Here is a 21,656-nt window from a genome sequence, read left to right on the forward strand (position 1 = left end):
CAGCAAAAGAAACCCTGGATGAACATCTATAGGTGAGAAATATCCAAGACCATTTTACTCAGCTGCAACTACCACATCCACTCATTCAGTGCACACTTACCAATAGAACAAAGTATACAGAAAGGGAAGAAGTTTGAGCACTGCTCATTAAAAGATTCAACAAAGGGCTACATGCTCTGAAATGTTAATTACAAGTTGTTTTGTTGTTTGTTTTTTTCCAGGTTTCATGCCAATACAAATGCAATGAATGGAATTACAGTGTTTTATCCTGCTTTTTCTTCTTACCCTTGCACACTAGGTCCACAGTTTGGTGGCAGACCCTACTACAATGCTTTCCAGATGCTTCATTAATACAGAATACATACCACAGATACCTCAGCCACATTAGGTAACAATGAATTAATCTGAATGCAAGTGTGTGGAATGCATATTTTCCAAATAAATATGTATTTCTAGAGTTAGAATTACAAGTCTTTAAAACAAATGCAGCTTAGGCCACATAAACCTTTATAGCTCTTCTTCATCTGTCAAAAATGATATCTAAATACAAATTCATATCTTTCCGATAGAAGATAAATAATTAAAACAAAACAAAACAAAACAAAGAACAAAACACCACCTAGAAACAACTACTTGCTATACAGCATCATTCTGTAAAATGCATAGGAAACTAATGGCAAACCTGGATTGGTGATACTTTGAACCAAACAAAAATATAACCTCTAGCAAGGTAATCAAGAAGCCTGGGACACTCTGATGCCATGGGAAGGTCTACACGTAAAACATTTCTTCTGTATACTCTGTACAGCCTCATTCATACCAGTTATCATTCAGAACAGCACAAACAGCAGCAGTGGGAGAGTGATAGATTCTACAGTTGACCTCTTTTAACCACCCTGGAAATCCTTGTTTACTGCACCTATATCTGAGGCTTCTCAGAAAGCAGGAAATGTGTTTTGAACATCAGCTGAATCAGACTCAAGTAGCTGTGGTTACATTATGTCCATCACATGTCTTTTAATGAGAAATCTCTACAGATAATTACAGGAGAAAAGCACAGATCCAGTTTTAAAATCCAGAAAAAGTCAGGGAATCCATAAAGAGAAAGAAAAATGTCTTCAATGCAGAATATGGAGGATAGCTCTGTTACCTCTAAATAAATAGCAATACGGACTATGGCTCTCTATATATCTACCATATGTATTTATGTATATACGCACATAGACAACAAGTTAGAATGACTACTAAAAAATGGAATTGTAGATACAGTTGGCTGTTTCATTGTAATAAAAGAATGAGTTAACACATTTTCCACTCCAGATCATTACTTTGGACCAAATAACCTACAAGTTTGTCTGCAATTTCCCTAGCAAAGTTTCTTTGATTTAACTTTAACAAGAAAGCAAGCAAGCTGGTCTTAGTTTCCAAAGCTAGCAGTGAACGTGTAACATCCTACTTTCTGAGAAGTTACCCGTTATCATTGGCACATCATGCATTATCAGACCATGCTATAGAAGTCCTTGCTGATTTTAAAAAGTCTCCTTGAAAAAAAAACAAAAAACAAAACAAAAAAAGAACAAATCAGAACAATAATTGATTACAATTATAGAATTCTGACCATTTTCAAGTAAAAACTATGTACAACACTTCCCAACGTTGACATTACTTTATCCATCTGATACAGATTTTAAAAGGATCTTATATACATAAATGGTAGCGTTCATCCAATCATTAAGAGTTTTCTGTTTTACACTTGAGAAAATAACCCCTAAAATGATGTGGATATATTCTTTAATAAAGAATAAGCTCTATTCTGTGAGGCTAGTTATGAGAAGTGAAAAAGATTTCATTTTAAAGAAAGATTGCTTTTTAATTTTTACAAAAATATAAGTAGAAGAAACATTGCAAATAACCCAGAGTAAAAAAGGCATTGCACAAAACATGACGTGCCCTTCTGTGTTCTCCCTTGCTAAACAAGCAAAGAAAACAGTAAAAACAAAACCAAAGCAACCCTCCCAATAACTGTATGTAAGTAAAAAAGGGCACTTGCTTTACAGAATGCGATCCACAAATTAGGATTATAGGATAATAAAATGGATCCACTAAACACCTTTTTCTTCAGAGAGCAGTCCACCTTAGCTATTACCTTCTTCCACAGTAAATCTAAGGTATGTGCTGGGTCACCAAAGAGATCTCAGTTTCCTTAAAACCTTAATTCAAAGTACCTGCACCTACCTAAATGAAACCCTATGCAGTAGAATGGAGAAATGGACCCATGAATTATGTCACTTACCTCTACCACTGAGGTTATCCAGAGCCTTAATGGCATTCTAGCTTGTCTCTTTTGGTAAAGCTATGACCAAAAGGTCTTCTCTACCCTCATTTTGATGGAGTCAAGCACAGATTGAAATTCTTCTTAGTGCAAGTTTGGTTTTCAGAGATCATGAAAAGTGAAAGCAATAGGACTTTTTGTTTGGTAACTCAAACTCATGCTTCGGCACATTAGATGACAATCTGCTAGCATCCATATAGTAGATGCAATGTATGTATGTATGTATTATTTAAAAACAAGTTCTCTTCCATCTCCAGGAGGAGTTACTATCCTAAAAAGATCATCCTAAGCAGCTGGAGTCAGCATGAATATATAAATTACCAAACTTGTAGTGGTTTTCACTGGATGTTTTAGAAATCACCACAGATGCATTTGTTATTCCTCTAGAAATTAAGACAGCACTGCAACTCTGATACATAAACTGCACTTTTTTTGAAAAGTTAGTATCTTATCTTATTAAATTGCACTAGAGTGCAAATACATTTTTGTGCACTATCAATTGGACAAGAAACAGAGACAGCGGAAACTGGCATGGTGCTAGAAAAAAAGAGCTCAGATTAGTAAGCAGCTACTTAGGTGAATGAACAGCCTTGTAGAGCATCACTTCAGAGCCAGCCCCTGTAAGAACCAGGCTGCTCATGTCACCGTGGCTCATGGAAAGAGGGAAGAAAGGCACATCAGAAACAGCTACTCTGAACCTTCTGCAAGTTACTGAAAGTGACAATGAGCCGGGCTTTTCTGCATGGCTCTGCATGAAGAAGCCAGCTGGCGGTTTCTAATAGTTTTGTTTTCCTTTCCTGCACTCGATGACTTCTGAAGTCCCTAGGAGGACCAACACATGCTGAATTGGCTGAAGGATTTATTTTGATGCCTAGGCTGAAACAACTGAAAACAGAGGCACGGGCCTGCCGTCCCACAGAGATGAACTCATGAGGCCCCAGCTGATGTGAAGGCTACTTTGCAAAAATACTACATCAGTAGGCAAATGTTATTATCAGAATTGTGAATCCATGAAGCAGCACCAGGAATAGGGATCAACCCTGCTGTTAAAATTAACCTTATAGCTCTAGCACCAAGATAATCTGCGTTAGCTGATCGTGAATTTAGTCTGGGGAGAAGGAGGCTGAGGGGAGACCTTATTGCTCTCTTCCAGTATCTGAAAGGTGCTTACAGTGAGAATGGGACAAGTATCTTCTCACTGGTGACAGGATGAGGGGAAATGGCCTCAAGTTGCACCAAGTGAATTTAGGTTGGACATTAGGAAACACTTCTTTACAGAAAGGGTAGTTAAACACTGGAATAGGCTCCCCAGGGAGGTGGTTGAATCCCTGGATGTTTTTAAGAGCCGTTTGGATGTGGTGCTCAGAGATATGATTTAGCAGAGGGTTGTTAGAGTTAGGGTACAATGGTTAGGCTGCAGTTGGACTTGATGATCTTGATGTCTTTTCCAACCTGAGTAATCCTATGATTCTATGAATGCTTCACAATTCCCTGCAGGCCAGCACCCATTAGCTTAGCTTTCAGTTAAGTTCATGAATGGAAAGGCCATCTCGTTAAAGGAACTCTGAGCTGCAGAAGCTCCTATTGGGAGTACTATATGGGAAAGAAGCTGCAGATTTTTCAAAACTTACATATTTCAAATATGTAGGCTTCCAAACCAGAGCAACATTATTTGAAATATCAGCCTGTATTGAGACAAGCGTCTCAATAAACCTAATTTTATATAAAATAGGAGGACACAATGGTCAGTGTTACAATCCTACTGAGATACCAAACATTACAGACTCAAAGGGCTTCAGAATACATCAGACATACTTGACTCAGCAAAACAGTTTGCTCTTCCACTGCTCATTTAAAAACAAATATATGGTCCATACTGACTTCAGAAATGTTAGAACACTTAAGATTCAGAATCATGTTCTTTCTCTAAACAATCCCGATCCCAAAGCAGCTTCAACAACACTTCAATTACAGCAAAGGAAAGCAAACCGTTGAAAGATTAAGAAATATCAGTGAGTTACCAGGCATACAACATGCACAGCAACAGAAGACAGACACTATTAAAACAACAGATTTCACTTTTAACTGTAGGCAGCATTATTTTCTGAGTAAAAGGACACAAATATTATCACTTAGCAATAACTTTGCACAGCATTCTATTGCACTGAAACACTAATTTTCAGTTATTTTCTAGCCATTGTTGACAAATATTGCCTTTACAAAATCTTCAGCTGTGCATAGTAATATGCAACCGAACACATAAGAAACACAGACATGTGAGTTTTGTTATCCTCCCACATACCTCATTCTCAACAGACACTGGAACTTCCCATCTACGTCCTGAGGACAACATGCTTCCAGTCAATTTTGGCCAGCTGTAAAGGAAAAGATACTAACCTATATGGCCTCTTTCTCACTAACACATGGCAATCATTTACCTAGTTTTACACCATCTTGAGATGAAGACTTCAGGGCTTCTAAGAGTCACAGTTGGTAGAACACCAGATTACAAAGCGAAGCAGACACTCAAGATAACGCTGACTGAGAAATGATCAGAGCCCACACATTTCTTTTTTTTTTTTTTTACATTATTCAAATTATAAAATAAGATTTAAGTGCTTTCTCTTTCCACTTTACAAATGTCTGAGGCCAAATAATTCCCTTATTCTGAGATTTAAGTCAACAAATCAGGCTGTGAAGTTTTACAATGGAAATTCTCTAAAATTAATACAGAGTATTAAAGAGTACATTAGAAGCTTCTTGCTTCTTTCTCTTATTCTTCCCAAGAGCACAGACACAACACTGTACAGATTTAAGTTACAACAGGAGCCTCTAGTGATTGCTCTTTCAGTGTCATTTCAAGGGAATTATTTCAGTCTGAGTACTGAAGAAGTTTTAAAAGGCATTGGATTCATTGTGTCCGTGTAATACAAGAACTGATGAATATCCAGTGTCCTATCGTGCTGTAACCATCCAAAGTCCCAGTGCAACATTGGCAGCCAAAAGTGTACTCCCAGCAAGCAAAATTAAAAAGCCAACAAGCTCTCTGTTTTGTTTTTCTACAATCAAGGAGCTCAGAGTTGCTTCCAGGAAAGAATTTAATATCCACTGGCCATCCAAAGCGAAGCAGGGAACAGCATTGATAACTGCCAGTGCTCCTGAGAGTGAAATTAAGTATCTGATTGAAATTAGTTAAGGTTCATTAATAAAATTCAAGAAAATGTAAAGCCAAATCTAACAAAAAACACATATTTTTAAATTCTAGTGTACAAGAAGAAACATTATGTTGCCATTCTATTTTGTGGGAATTATATAAGGACAAGGAGTTTTACACCATAACGTAATGGCTCAGAATACTGCCCTTATCAGTTCATGTGTCTTTAAGTGAAAAACAAGTGTTAGGTTTGGATGCTTTAATAATCTGTCCTTTTCACAAACAGGATAGAAGCGTGAGATGGCAGAGTCATGCTTAATACTGCCCATCTTCCTCCCTTGCCTTGTGTGGTTTTGGAGCAAGGTTATAGATCTGACGTTATGCCTGAGGTAAGAAAGTATTATAGAGCTATGATCTAAGTATGAAATAACGATTAGGAATATTTTCCAAAGCACTCCCTTACTGGAGTAAGTAAATGGCTAAAATATGATTGAAAATCTGGCCTCCCTCCTACTTAACTGTTAGCCAGAAAAGTTGAGTGAATTTCTGTGCATGCAAGTGCATGTGAGAATGAAGCAAGGGTAGATAATTTCTACAGTTGGTAAAGCTTGCTAAGGCTAAGCGTTCTTAGATTAGCTATATTCAAGCCCATTAGTCTTTATTTGTGTGTAAATACAATCTCACTCATTAATAAGCATGTTTAAATGCACTGTCACCCTGCTTTTTAAACAGGACAAGTTTTCTGCTGAAGATTAAAAAAAACAAAACAAAACACCCCCATCAACAAGAGTGAAAAAGAACAACTATACTCTATTACTTAGTTCACCATGATGGCTCACAAAAGGTTTTAATAAAGCTCTGACATAGCAAAGCTAGCAATAACATTTGTCCTGCCATAAATTCAGGATTACTTTGACTTTCCTGTCAGAACTGCTAAAAATCACTGTCAAGAGATTGTAAAGGAAAAAAAGAAAAGAAAATAGCTGACCAAGAATATCCTGCTAAGCACAAGGAAGTAAGGAAGTGGGAGATTGCATTTGGGGCTTGGCACGTGGACAATGATCAATGCAGGGATGGGATAAATATGTCAAAACTCCACAGAAATGTTTCAGGGCATCCTGTCTAAAATGATATCCAACTGAAATTTTGCTGGGTCACCAAATTCTAAACAGTTCCCTTCTTGTCTTTAAAGAGCAAACATACTTCAAAGGATACTTGCAAAATGTCTCTATCACCACCGGCAGATCGATGCTTAGAAAGTTATGTCGTGGTATGAAACTGCTGAGACTTACTGAAACGAAAATATAAAGATAGAAAAAAAAAAAAATTAAAAAAAAAAAATGAAATCAAAGCCATTCCAGAAATTTAATATTATGAATTCTAGATTACAATTTCACTGAGCAATCAAATTTAAAATGACATTTCTTCCAGAATAAATAACCAATCTAAACATGGTTTCATCTGTTTTGGTTTGGTTTTAGAAGACACAGTGCACCCATTAATTCTCTCTTCAATATACTAACATAGTAAAGTCACTCCACAAAATACATTTAGCATTATTATAGTAAAAGTAGATCTAAAACATGTATATTCAGAGACAAGAGGACATCTGTACTCATAAAGACCATATGGTGTAATTTAAGCCCTTTTCAAAAACAACAACAAAAAACGTAAAAGGAGATTAAAGTCACCAGGAATTTTCAACATATGCAGCCCACATATATACGTTCCTACTGTGGGTGCACATGTGTACTTTCTTTCAAGGCCCCCAACTATTTTTCTTGCAGAAGAGCCTCATGTTCTGCAGCTCAACTTATGTTGTGTGGAACAAACAGGGAGCACAGATCCAGAGTTGTTCTGAGAAAGCAAAGGCTGGGAAATGATGCACGGGTGCATTGCACTTCTTAAGACCAGTTAGCCAGTACAGAAACATCTCCTCTTCTGTCTTCAAATGATACCTTAAGTGATTCCAAGGTGTAACTAAGTGCACCATAAAAACCTGGGTGTAACACTCAGCATCCTTCATAAAAAGTAACTGGAAGACTGTAGGGCCAAGATCCACATCATCTTGAAACACTCTTTTGGTACTGTAACTTCTTTAATGGTGTAAATGAAGTTTCAGCTGACTGCAGGTCAAATGTATATGAGAGACTTTCTCCTCAAAGAAAACAGAAGTAGCTTGACGTCTTCCAGAGTGCACCCTGCTTGTATAAGGATGCTCCATGTGGGTTTTCTCAAAAGTAATCCTGACACAGTCTTCCAAATTAAACAGCTGTCTGTGTCTGTCAGCCTCAAGGACTGTTTGGAAGTCTCAGTTCTTTGACAGCTGAAAGAGAGACTCCTTTCCTACCATAAAGCTCCACTCCTAGAACAGTGAAGTTATCCCTAGAGCAAAAAAAGTTCAGATAAATTAAGGCAGAACTAGAAACTCATCTCAAGAATGAGCTTCCACAGTCAATGCAAGTGTTACTTTGTCCTAAATTACAACTTTGCACACAGAGTTGAGGCAAACCAGTGGCCTGAATTTTCCCTACCAATGTGGGCAAAAATTATCACCATAAGAAATACTGTCTCCACAGAGATAAGAAAGAGCTCAAAGCACAGATTTGAGTCATGTAACCAGTCACGTAACCATGCTTTCTTCTCTTAATAGTGCCCTTCTGATGCACCAGAAGGGCTAACGAGTACAACAAACAAGCACATTGTGGGATGGAGAAACCTTAATAGCAAGGGATTCCCAAAACAGAGCGGCTTTGGTGTGGCAACAAGCAAAGAACTTCCCAATACAATCACTCTCACCTGGACCAAGATGGTTGAAAAATCATGATCAGTATTACCTTAGCTGAAGAAAGACCTTTGATTAGGGGATCTGAGAGCAGGTAATTCTGTTGGACTACTTAGCGAAGAATATACACAAAAAAAATCCTGGACATCATTCAGCTCAGAAAACCAGAGGCATCCAAGTTGAGTGATATCCAAGGCAAACAATTCATTAAGCTGGTATCAGAACATCTGATCAGATCTCTTGTTCATGAGCCAAAATGCAATATATTCAAAGGTTTCAAAAGACACACACTGCAACATACTGTATTTGCAAAACCTGACCGCCTCTTGACAAACACCTAATGGTCTCACCATCTTGAAGCTGATACTGCCTAAATTCAGGATGGTTCACTGATCTCCTTCCCTCCTTGATTCAACAAACTGCTTGTTGTCTCTAAGAGCACCTAGGCATGGATCAAAACTCCAAACTTTGATGCTGAAGCTCTCTTTCCAAAGCACTAAGAAACTCTTCAGTAAGTTGCTCGAGTGAGCTCTAGACACTGTAATATGATATAAGGGATGTAGTGGATCAAATCTAATGGTAGGAAACAAATCTTTCCTTTAAGGGAAACAAAGAAAAGTTATAGAAATTACAGAAATTCTCTAGGCTTGCCTTCAAAAAGCACTGCTGGAAAGAGGAGAACAATAGCAAAGCTGGCCGAGCAAGAAGTCATTGCTTTCCTCACTTGGACTGAACAACTCTTTGACCCTGAATTAAATTTCCATTATTGGCTAATGCTAGTTGGTGTTGGCAAGTATTGAGAAGAATGTACAGAGGACATACTTTTAACTAGAAGGGTTTGGACAGTGATTGAAGGTATTAACAATGGTTGATCAAAGATTTTGTTTTTCTTTAAATCTCCTTATGGAGAAAAGAACATGCTACAGCATGAGGTATTTCTGTATGGTGACCATGCAAACAATGCACACAGCCCTTCACATTAGGGTAGAAAGCAAAGAAGAATCACCCTTGACAATAAGGGGAAACAAATGTTAAAAGACAGTGAAATCAAACTCCGCCAGACAGATTACGGCAGTTGTTGCCTCCCAAACCCTCCAAAGCTAGAAAGTCGCTTTTTTGGGAAGGCTTGGATAAAGCTGAAGTAGGTAAGTGGACCCGTTTTGGAGAAGCTGTCTTAAAGGTTAGTTCCATATTCTTTCCATGAAGGAAACCTCACAGTCTGTTGATTCCTATTCTGATGAGTGATGCAGATACAGTAACATTCCCTCAAGCAGTGCGAATTCCAAATGGGAATGCTAGCCTCCAGATTTTGCCCACACAACAAGAGACAGAAGGAAGCCAAGATTTTGCAATGCTAGAAATGACATGAAGGAATAAAACCCCACACGTTCAAAATAAAGAATATTACAAAGCTGAATGGCAGTAATGACAGGGGATCCTCCACTTCAACCTTACATATCATCATCTGTCCAACAGAAGGAGAACCTCTAGAGTATAATACGCCTGCAGTTAGAAAAGGCTGAAAGTCTTGAGTTGTATCACATGAATTAAACCCACAGTATAAATCTGAATTAGATAACGTTAGATATTTTTTACAGAGAGAATGCCAATTAAAAAGGTGAATCAATGTGTCCATCCTAATCATCTTTTTCCCCCATTTTCTGCCAAACCTCCTGCAGTACAACTTCATTTAGGAGTGACTGTTAGCAGTTCTTTTATATTAGAAACAAGAGCTATGTAAAGATGTTAATCCACATTAACAACAACAAAATTTTAATACAGTATTTTACTTTGGAGAAAGTGAAACATTTAGCTGGATAGCCTATTTCTTGTAAGTAGCTAATAAGGATATGCATTTTTATAAATACTGGATCCTGAAGCTGGCTTCAAAGGAAAGCACGAGATAATTACAGCTTCTCAATAAATCAGGACTATCGTGACAGCAATGCAAGCCCAAACAAATATCAATACACACACGCAATCTTAAAATATTTTTCAAACATAACTTTAGTGGCATTACTAGAAAAAGTAAAAGTAAAGTACAAGTTTCTGCTACTCTGATATTTGGTTGTATGTTAAATGTAGCATTATTGTAAAAAGCAATGTTTTCGGCAAGTAAGAAGATAATACTAAAAGTAAGGAATATGCATGGTAATGTCTTTCTATTTCAAAATTGTAACAGAAGAGAAAGAAAGTATTTGTCCTCTGTCACCATTAAAACAAACAAACAAACAAACAGAAACCATCGTCAAATCTAGGAAATCAAAGGAAAAGAAAACAAAAAATAGCTTGGCTCTAAGACAATATTGTGCAAAGTAAACCTGAAATATTTAGATGTTGTTTCACTGGAATGCATGTAAATCTGTGATGGTACAGTAGATGCCCAGATGCCCAGACCAGGATCCTTTAGCTGTGGTAGTTTTCCAAGTTTGAAATGAAGTCACTGTTTAGCTTTCAAACTAACACATTTGATACGTAATTCCAAGCATATAGAAAATCATTTAAAAAATTATATTTCTGTAATATATTATATGTAAATTATATTTCACTGTATCTTCTTAAAGAAGAACTGCCTCTCTAAATGAATTCAATAACACTGTTTTCTGTTTGAAAAACTAACAGGTCTGAGTGCTTAGCAGAACTTAATAGGAAACACTGACTAAAATTCCATTGCTCCAACATGTTGGAAGAGAACAATATCAATTGTCAGAGTACATATTGTTAAGCTAGAGAGTTGAGAAAGGGAGCTTAATTATCGAACACTATTCTTAGAAATTATGATTGCATATGGAATAGATGTCATCAAATACTGTGTGTTGGTGTCACACAGCTGAACAATGCTTTTCTTCCTAAGTGACAAGAGGGCAGAAATAACAAGTCAAGATCACATTTTGTGCTTACATGAGGGTATAGTGCATACAAATAGAAGTCAATTAATTTTTCAAGGAGTATCAAAATAATACCAGCACAGAAAGATAAAAACTAGCAGATTAACTAAAGATATGTTTACGCAAGAACGCTAATATGTTTACACAACCTGATTTCATCACTGTTTCTAAAGCTCTTTTGTATCACATTCTAATGCTTATTCAGAAAAGCATAATGCATCTCTAAGGAGGTACTTCAAGATGCCTGAAGCAAAACCTCTCCCTGTGGGTCTGTTTGTGAGGAATAGACAAGTTCTTTAAAGGAAAGAATAGTACTTTGAATACTTAATACTTTTTAAAGTATTTAAGTGTCTGAAACTTACATTCAACCTGCCACTCAAGCTACTAGGTGAGCACGTATATCAGTGTGTTCACTCTTCCCATTCTTGCTCCAATGGCAGAACTATGTTTTCCTTGTATACATGGCAGAAGGATACAAGCTTGTCTAAGGGAAACCCACAATCCATTTCAAAACAAGGAACTGCTATAGCTATTTAATTTAGGACACTTTAAGAAAAATATTGGGAAAAAGACATTTTGATTGCACTTGCAGCTTAGTAGTCATGGGAATCTGACACAGATACTTGAATACTGGGTGTGATTTAGGCAATCACGCTAACGTTCCAAGCAAGGTGTTGGAGCAAGATGCCCTGGAGATTTCACAATACTTCATTTTGTGAATTTAATGTGTTAGCAAAATGCAGGTGACTGGTTCCCATGACTAAACTCAATTAGATCTTCAATAGTAATAGCTTTTGCATACTTTTCTGAATAAACGGCTATCTCATATCACATATGTTTTCTATTACCTTCGTAACTCATTGCACTGTGCACATTTCATTTTAGGCCTGAGAAGTCCATGTCTCTCCACTGGCTGTAACAAGAAATGGATTCTGCATTAAACAAGTTGACTGACAAGTGCTCCAAGACCTTGTTCTAGCAGCCAGGAAAAGGAAACCATATAAGAACTCTTCTTCTTAGATCACTAAGTTACACAAACCTGTGTATTGAAGGTGCAGAGGGTGTCCTACAAACAGCATGTCCATATGGGGTGGATGTTTTACCCTGATTAGCCTCGTTTGATTCTCTAAAGAAGGAGTCACACAAAAGCTTGGAACAAAGTCCTTCTGGCAGTCTGCATTGGTTCGACAAACTTTGCTGGCCTCAATAACTTTTCTTGCTGGCAGACAGGCATACTGCAAAGGGCATATAAAACAACTGTCAAATTTTAAGGTATTTTCCAACAGTAGTATATATTTTCCTTCCTCAGTCAACACAAAGGCCTCATTGATATGTTGTCAGCTCACAAAGAGCCAGAATCTGAGTGATTATTGTTTTGGCTCTTTTTTCCTCCATATCCTACAGAACATTAACCTGTTACATATTCAACCTGTCATTCCACTTTTGGTGAAGAGGATCTACATGCATCCAAATAAAAGCTGACATGCAAAACAAAAATCAAGGCATCTGAACATAAGCAAGGGATTTCGAAAGAACAAAGCCTGCATCAGTGTACCTGTACTTACCTGTTTCAGAAGTTTCAGCATTCATTGATCTAAAACCTTATTTGGCTGAACAAAATCTTATGTTCATGAAAGCAGCAAACCACCTTACCCAAGCCATGTTGTTGCTAAGTGACCTTTTTTACTGGATGAATACAGCACCTGATGCAGTGCTATGTCTCTGGTCCTACCTATGTAATACTCATTCACTCCGCAGGCTGAAAGACCAGATCTTTCTTGTTCCCCACAGGCCAAACAGAGAACAGTAGAAAGGAACAGGAAATTGTTTTTCCCACATGTCTCTTGTAAAAGCTCCGTGGTAATTTTCCTTTTGTTCTTAAACACAAGAAAGGAAAGTTCTTCATCTATTGTTTGCCTTAGGAAAGAAAAAAGAGGATTTTCTTGCTTTTTAGCCTGACAGTTACAATGCTTTGTAGATGCATGTATGTCAGACACTCCCCATTAGCCTCAATACAAACTCTTTCTTTTCTAATTAGGAGGAAGCAGCACATTTTCAAACACTGCTCTGTAGCACTGAAAATACTATTTAAAGTTATTTTGTAAAAACTCATGGCCATCTTAAGGACATTTAAAAGTCACAGGATTCTGGATGCTTATATTTTATTGCTGTTCCCAAGTGCCAGATATGAGGTTAAGAGCATCAAAGCTCAGTAGAGCAATGATTTATCAAACACTGCTCAACTGCAGGATGTTACTAGCCACTACCATATTTCAAGTGAACTGTTGGTCCATGCTCAATTCTTAGTGGCTAAATACAACAAAAGGATACTGGAATGGGAAGTTCAGAGAACCTGTAAATATAGCAGACATAAATATTTATCCCTACAGCAACAAATACAATAACGAATTGACAGCTGTAGAAAAGTTTACACAGTTTCAACTCTGTTTTACCTTCTTGTAAAGAGAACTGTTAAAAATATTGTCACTGTCAATATGGATCATGTATTTTAAGAAATATTTCCATGCTTTGAAGACACTAAGGCAAAATACTACTGGGAAAGTTATGATGTTTCCATAAGCTAAAGAAAATCAGTGCATTAAGAAAGGAATCAAATGGAGGCCTCAATGTTGAAAAAATTAATCTCCAGGATTTTTACTTGCATGGTTTTAGTCTTAACTGGTGAACAGCACTGCCAGCTTCACACAAAATAACAGAACAGATAGTCTGGTGTTTCAATCTGCCTGTAGTGTTTGCTACCTTTAAAGACTGAAGCTCCAAAACACAGAATTTAACTCTCTTCTCAGAAGCTGTTTTTTTCCTCACCAGTGTTCTGCATCAAATGGTGAAGATAGGGAAATTATCTTTCTGCCTAAATGAATGAGGAGTAAAAGATCATTTTTTTTGTGGTTCTTCCAGACACTGCTTGACAGATCATGGGACAAATTACAGTATTTTGACTCATAAGACATACAGGGAGAAAGTAATGTACACATATACCTTTAATACAAACTTAAGTGCTTGAGCATGCTATATAAAAGTTAGTGAATATTTCTAACTTCATTTAAACGATTTCAGATTTACCTAGCAGAATAAGCATTTCAAGTAACTTACCCGATGGCTGTCCAAGTTAGTGCTGTATGAAAAGCAGATGTCTGTAAGGCTGTTGTTACTACAGCATTCAACCGTGCCATCGAGTCTTCTATAGACTAAAGAACACAGGCATAAGAGCAAAAGATCAGTATTATAGTATAGAAAGTCCTGAAAAAGAAACCAAAGTCTCCAAATAAAATAAAATAAAATAAAATAACCATTTTGTAGCCTTCAAGAATTAAAGTAAATCACAGAGTTTAGTCGCGGTTCGTTGCAAATAAAAATAAGCTTTACCACTTTAAGAATATCATGTGATTTCAATCTTTTCACATGATGACCTTTTCATCTTAATGATCACCTTGAGATCTAGTAATAGATCTAGGGGATCTGTTACTTTTATGTCCTGAGCTCTATGAATTTAAAAATACATTTTAGCTATTGCCTTCAACTTGTATTAAGGGCTGGCATAGAAATTTATGTCAACTGTTGTATAGATTTAACTCACGGACTATTGAAATAACCAAGACTCAAAATGTCTTCTTTTAAATGTATAAGTCTTTACAAGATTCATGTTCTGAAAGCTTTCCAAGCCCTGTAACCTGCAGCAGTGAAAAAAAACGATGCCTTAAAACCTGGTACAGATCTTTCTATTCCATTCTATGCCATTTAAATCATAATTCAGCCTAACTTCACAGCAACAGTTTAAAAAAAAAGAAATTCAAAAGAATAGTCACTGTAAGAACCTGTGTCACAGCAACACTGCAGTTCTTTCCTTAGGTAGGTCATGCCTGAGATGTTGGTTGCTGATTTAACACTGCATAAACAGCAGCCCATTAACATGAAGCTTTATGCCTGGGGCTTACAGGTGCTAGCATTGTACCATACAATCCTTTCTTCAAGTACCCTGAAGCAACCAGAGATATTTTTGAATAGTGATTGACCATGAAATTAGTTCCCATATAAACTAAACTGAAAACAGTTTTTTTTTTTCTTAAATTTCAAGAATGTCTCCCAGGTACTGTTTTTTTTTTGTGTGTGTGTTTTTTTTTTGTGTAGCTTCATACTCAAATAGTTTATCCTTCATTTGTTTTATTGTCAAATAGATAGGGTCCATTTGCTATATATACATTTTTATTGATACTCTGTATTTATGTTAGTTGTGAACTGTCAAAGTTTTGACAAATGATAGCTGCTAGAGAATGAAAGGAGTTCATTTAATTTCAGAGGAATATTTCTCACTGCTGGAGGCTTATGGCTCTGAAAATGCAGACAGACTGGTCTGATTAGAATGCAGCAGTGAGACAAACTGCTAACACAATACAGCAACCAAGCCTGGATGCAATATTAAGTCTCTAGTACTAAGTTCCTACTATTTCAATCCAAATAGCACTGATTCTGGTGCAAAATACTCAGTTTTATTATCCATGACTCTGAAATTACATTTCAGAAAATAGTAGAATCTCAGAATATATAGCTATGTCATCTGTAAATAGGTTCTTACTTGCCATCCCAGCCCAGCTGAAAACATTCACCAGAAAGACCCTCATTTTCAGAGTGATGATCCAAACTGTCACATATCAAAAAGCATGATCTTACCCATACTCTACTAGATTTCACTTTAAATATTCATCTTAGTTCCATCTGTAAGACTACATTCCTTACATGTTAAAAAATTCAAAACACTACTTTTTCAATCTCACATCAGAAGTATACTGCATCAAAAACTTGAATTGTCCAACCTCCTGTTTACTCCCATTATGATGAAAAAAAGGCGGTGACAGTTTTCTAGCTCTGAGTATCTTCATACAGGTTTTGCTCAGCTGCATCCCCTTACGTTTGGAATTCAGTCTCCATGGATGCATCCATAAATCAAGCACTGGAGAGCTGTAGGGCATTTCTTGAGACATTCAGCCAGTTTAGCTTGGCTGCTCATTTTTGTTCTACTTAATTTTTGTGTATTGTTCTAACTTAGTTCAGTTCACATTTTTCTTCTTTGTTGGGGTAAGCTGTTGCAGTAACAAGAACTTTAAATGTATAAATGAAAACAGAAGACTGAGACTTCAGAAAACAGAGACTGACTCCTAGAAGTAATATATGCAGTCCAGACAAATATGAGTTTATGGGAAAAGAAACTGTGAGGCTGAAGAAGCAAATGAAACATAAAACCTCTCTAGTGAGAAACATCAGACGAAATGGCCATAATAAAGCACATCATTGGGTTAAGCCACACAATTTGTAATGTCATGCTGATCAAAGCAATAAGGTGATGTAGAGAATTTACAGCTGCAAAAGATCACTGAGGTGATCCATATAACTGAACCAAAATAGAGGAAATAAGTATTATTGCTAATAACCAAGTCATACAATATCCTGAAAAGGCAACTCTCATTATTAAGATCATACAGGACATTTGTACAGAGTGACTGAAAGGCAAGATAAATTATTTTATCTACCCCCTCCCTGCTTTTATATTTCACAAAAAGAAAAGTCATATCGGTCACTGCTTAAGATGTGATAGCAGACTCAACTTATGAGATGTCTGTCTCCACTATGAAATTCTTAATATAAAGTAGTTTTTAAGACATGATAAAAGTACAACATAAAATAATGAAGAGAGTATCTAAAATCATACCTCTAGCTGGAAAGCTTAATTGCTGTAGAGTAGCTACATTTATACAGTAGCCAATCTGTGATTTCTGTGAAAATTCTTCCAGACAGGAATTCCAGTCTTCTACACCATAAATGGGGCAGTCCTGTAGACTAGTGACAATATCTCCCACAAAAAGACCTCTTGGTCCACTGGCAGGAGAATCCTAAGAAGAAACATTGAAGTCAGTCTTGTCATTATAGTTAAAACAACTAGGATCCATTTACAGTTGAGTGGATTCTGAATATCCACTAAATATTGAGTTAAAGATGTCACTTTCAGACTAACAGAAAACTTGAGGTATCACCAGAACTCTGATAATAGAGCATTACAAAAGTAATATATTCCACAAAGAAAAAAAATACTTAGTGACTTAGTGCATAAAGGAAATAGGCAAGTCTCCAAATGTTTCAAGGGCCTTCTAAAAATCTGAGCAATTATTTTAATCCAACTTAACATGCTGTGTTGTTTTTTTTTGTCATTTTAAGTTGAAGAAGCTTCAGTTAACACTCTCAATGTTCCAGCAATGCAAGTTGTTCTTATACTGTTAGAAGTATAAAGCACAATAAACATAATTCTCCCCATGAGTTATAACTGCTCATTTTTTGATCTAAGAAAGGCTGAATTCTTTCAGTTCTGCTTTTCTTCAACCATGCTGTATTTGATTGAGTCAGAAAAAAATAATCTGTTTACAGAAAATAAGCAGTCTAACTCTACTTTGCTTCCAGCTGACCAAGCAAGCACGAAAATCAAACTAATGTCCCACATTAAAAACAGCAATAAGCAGAATGATAATAGATATTTGAGTAGAATAACCTGGAACCACTACTAAAAAAGAACAAAAAAACACACAGAATTAAGCCTGAAAACTCATCTCAAACATCTAAAGAGTCTTAGAGTATGCTTAGTAGTCTTTAATTATTCAGGACATTATTTACTAATACATAAAAAATGAGACGAAGAAAAACTTCAAGAGGACAAAATGCACACTATATTAGATTCTGAAGAGCACTGCATTGGCCATATTTAATTGTGATAATAAGGGTACACCTCAGATCACAAACCATATAAGATGAAAACAGTAAGGAACTTTTCTTACCTCTGTTACTTCAGTGACAAGTGCCCCAACACCCGTGTAATAGAAAGGGAAAAGAAAGGCTGGCAGCAGAAATAAAACCATGAAACTCACAACACCAAGAACAAAATTATGCCACACTCCTAAAAAAAAGGGAAAAAATGTTTGTAAGAACACTAATAACAAAAAGGTGGATGTTAACTTCTAATTAACTTTCCTGAAATTACTAATGTAAGAATGGATGAAAAATGGATTCATGGCAGAACATTCAGAAGAAAAATACTGGCTTCTGAATCAATTTTTAAGTTACATTTTCTATCCATAGAGATATCTGTGTATCATAAATATTAAAAAAATAGTGGGAAGAAATCTATTACTTGTCACCTTCTACCACAATAAACACTTTAAGATTATTAATAAATGAGTTCATATATGAATAACAGAATCACCAAGGTTGGAAAAGACCTAAAGATCATCCAGTTCAACCATCTACCCGTCATCAATAGTTCTCACTAAACCACGTGCCTCAGCACAATGTCCAAGCGTTCCTTGAACACCTCCAGGGTCAGTGACTCCACCACCTTCCTGGGCAGCCCATTCCACGGCCTGACCACTCTTTCAGAGAAATAGTATTTTCTAGCGTCCAGCCTGAACCTCCCCTGGCGCAGCTTGAATCCATTCCCTCTAGTTCTATCACTTCTATCACCAGTTACACGAGAGAAGAGGCCGAACCCCAGCTCACTACAACCTCCCTTCAGGTAGTTACAGAAAACAATGAGGTCTCCCCAAGCCTTCTCTTCTCCAGACTGAACATTCCCATCTCCTTCAGCCGCTCCTCATAAGGCCTGTGCTCCAGACCCCTCACCAGCTTTGTTGCCCTTCTTTGAACACGCTCCAGGGCCTCAATGTCTTTCTTGCAGTGAGGGGAATGAATAAATACTAGTTGTCCTCGTCAGCAAGAAGTACAAAATTTAGTTGCAGTTCAGTATTTTTCATGGTTATTTCCACTATAACAAGAAAAATAATTACATCTATGCATACCAAACAAGGTTTGACAAAAGGCTTCTTTTACAAGACAATCTGGGTCTAAAACCACTCCATGAAATTAAGTATTCCAGTCAGCATCCTCAAACATTATTTTAGCAACGTATTTGTAACAGCACTCTTTACAGAATGCTCCATAGGATGAAACAAACCTCTGTAAGTTACATTTGCCTTTCTTCAACATCTAGCACTGTGAAAAATTTTTCCCTTCATTTATGCTCTTGGAAATACATTTTGCACGACCAACGCAGGAAAACTTCAATGCTGAAGACTCCTTACACCTTTCTTCTTCAACTTGATAACAGGGTTTGATTTAGTTCTAACATTTACAGTACAATGTTTCCAATGCTGCACAAATGGGAAACATTGAAAGTACTTGAGTATTTCAGCTGAGTTTGTTCCCATTTTCAGGAGCAGGTATTTCCTAAAGTAATTTCTATTTCTGTGAGTTTTTAATCATATCTCACTGAAAGACAATCAGATAAAGTGTTTCAGCATTCAGAGATCTTTATCAAACAGACATAGGCATATGTGCATAAACAAATGCGACAAAAGCAGTATTAAGGAAATATTTTAATTGTTTTAATCTTTTATCTTAAAACAAAAGAAAATCTTTATTTTTGTTCCAGCTTAACAAAGTCTAAACATGTAAGACAGACACAATTGCTTTGTTCCAGTGCGGTCACTGGAGCATAAACCGGAGGGAAAAAAAGAATTGATGAAACTGCTGGAGGGTGACAAGAAATTCTTTCCAACAACCAACAAAATATAGTCCTTAATTGAACAATCTACACAGTTTGCTGTGTGGAATAGGGCAGAAAAGCCTAAAATAGAAAGGCCTCAGGTTCATCCCAAGTGATCCTTAGAAAAACAAACAGCCTAAAAATGAGAATACTTGTAGAGACACACTGATGACTATACCATAAATTTAATTTTGCTAGAACAGCCTTATCCTTGGACACTTAATTCTTTATATTTTGAAAGGCAGGCTTCACACAACCTTTAACATATCTTAAATAATACTTTAAAAATCTTTAACTCTCTTTTTCTGTTAAAGACAAGACAAAATAATAAAAAAAAATACATTGATTTGTACTAACTACAAGCAAGGGATGTACAGCAGTACTTTTTAATTACTAGGCACGGAATGAAAGCTAAAAATCTAAGTCTCACAAGAATGCCCATTCACTATTCTTGAACTCATGATGCCATCTGCTGTACAAAAAATATATTCTTTGAACACCAGAGTAGAAGTGAACTACTAAAGGAATATTCTGTATAGTTCTCCACTAGTTCTTTTATTTAGCAGCCATATAAAATCCAAAATCTTTTATTGGAAAGTGCAGATCTTCAGTAAACTGAAGATTTGATAATAGGTTCATTCAACAGTTCTAAAAATGAAGAAAAACAGAGTCAAATTTACTGAATACCATATTTTAGCATCATAGAACATGCTAGTGCAGAAATATACATACCACTAATTGTAAGAAAAAACACATACTTCTTAAACCAAAGTAACAACAAGCCACTGATGCTAAGCAGCCTTGCAAGGTGTTCATTCCTACCTTGTATAGCCCTATTTCAGGTTTTCTAACAATGATTACATATGTTCACTTGTCAAGCTACGCAAGCAATTCTTTCCTACTGCAGCTTATAAACTCATTTTTCTAGATGATTTTCCAGAAATAAATGTAAACAACTCATCTTGCAAATTATTATTTCTTCTCAGTGCTGTTCACAGCTGATAATGGAAATTGATTAATTTGAGGAAAAAAAGGCCTTATAAGTTAACCTATTGTGATAAATGATTTTGGCACATTGGGGCATTTGGAATATAGATATCTTCACTTTCCTAACACTTTTAGTCATTTACCCGATCTATGAAAACTTGCAAGTATGCCTTGCTAAGTGTTTCTGTGCCAGTCTCAAATCCTCTTTATAAAGCTTTACAGTTAAAATATTCAAGAAACAGCATTAGTATGTACATAGTACAGCAGGCTGTCTGCTTTCTATTGCTCTCCGCAACAGAAAAATATCATTATCATGAACTGAAGCATAACATTAATTTTTCTATCTTTCCTTCAATTATATTACTGACTCTAGAAGTCAGTAATTCAAGTAATTGAAGTATGACACAAGCTCAGTATAACTTCCCACAACAATGGTGCTCTAATTCCCAGTATCCAGGAATTTCTCTTTAGAACAAAAGACATCAAATCAAAACCATCTGGAAGCTTATTTGTAGCAATTAGCTGTGATTCTCTTTGGATGTTTGTGGTTTAGCCTTTATTTTCTTTTGATAGCAACATCAAAACCCAGTCAACTACTTAATCATGTAACTCACACTTTATTGAAAATCACTCAAGATATTGTTGAAAATCACATTGCTCCTATTGAGGTTGTGGTCACACAACAGTGTTCACTTGTGACAGCAAATGACATTCTAGTGTCACCAATCTTTGGTCTGAGCATTTTCCAGTTCGTATGCTACAGTGTTTCACTATTTAAGCCATTCAAAATGCAAGAAGCCTTAAAAGAACTCCTGTACCTGAGCTGGTCTAAGAGCTTATGCTAGTGGGAGAGGATGATCAGAAAATATGCCTTTTCCTCAGTCACATCTACAAGCATTCTGAATCAG

At 36.4% G+C, this 21,656-nt stretch overlaps 1 protein-coding gene across 1 annotated transcript in view; it reads right to left on the reverse strand.

Moving 5' to 3' along the window:
* Positions 1–994: 994 nt before the first annotated feature.
* The window catches only part of MBTPS2 (membrane bound transcription factor peptidase, site 2), a 34,059-nt gene continuing 13,397 nt past the window's right edge, over positions 995–21,656 (reverse strand). The window contains exons 6-11 of the mRNA XM_072359416.1: positions 17,999–18,117; positions 16,885–17,065; positions 14,274–14,368; positions 12,199–12,394; positions 6,702–6,777; positions 995–5,510 (exon numbers count right to left, since the gene is read on the reverse strand). Coding sequence (XP_072215517.1) covers positions 5,288–5,510; positions 6,702–6,777; positions 12,199–12,394; positions 14,274–14,368; positions 16,885–17,065; positions 17,999–18,117 — 890 coding nt within the window. The 3' untranslated portion in view covers positions 995–5,287. The remainder of the gene's footprint in view (positions 5,511–6,701; positions 6,778–12,198; positions 12,395–14,273; positions 14,369–16,884; positions 17,066–17,998; positions 18,118–21,656) is intronic.

Source organism: Excalfactoria chinensis, chromosome 1, assembly GCF_039878825.1.
Source record: "Excalfactoria chinensis isolate bCotChi1 chromosome 1, bCotChi1.hap2, whole genome shotgun sequence".
Lineage (NCBI taxonomy): Eukaryota > Metazoa > Chordata > Aves > Galliformes > Phasianidae > Excalfactoria > Excalfactoria chinensis.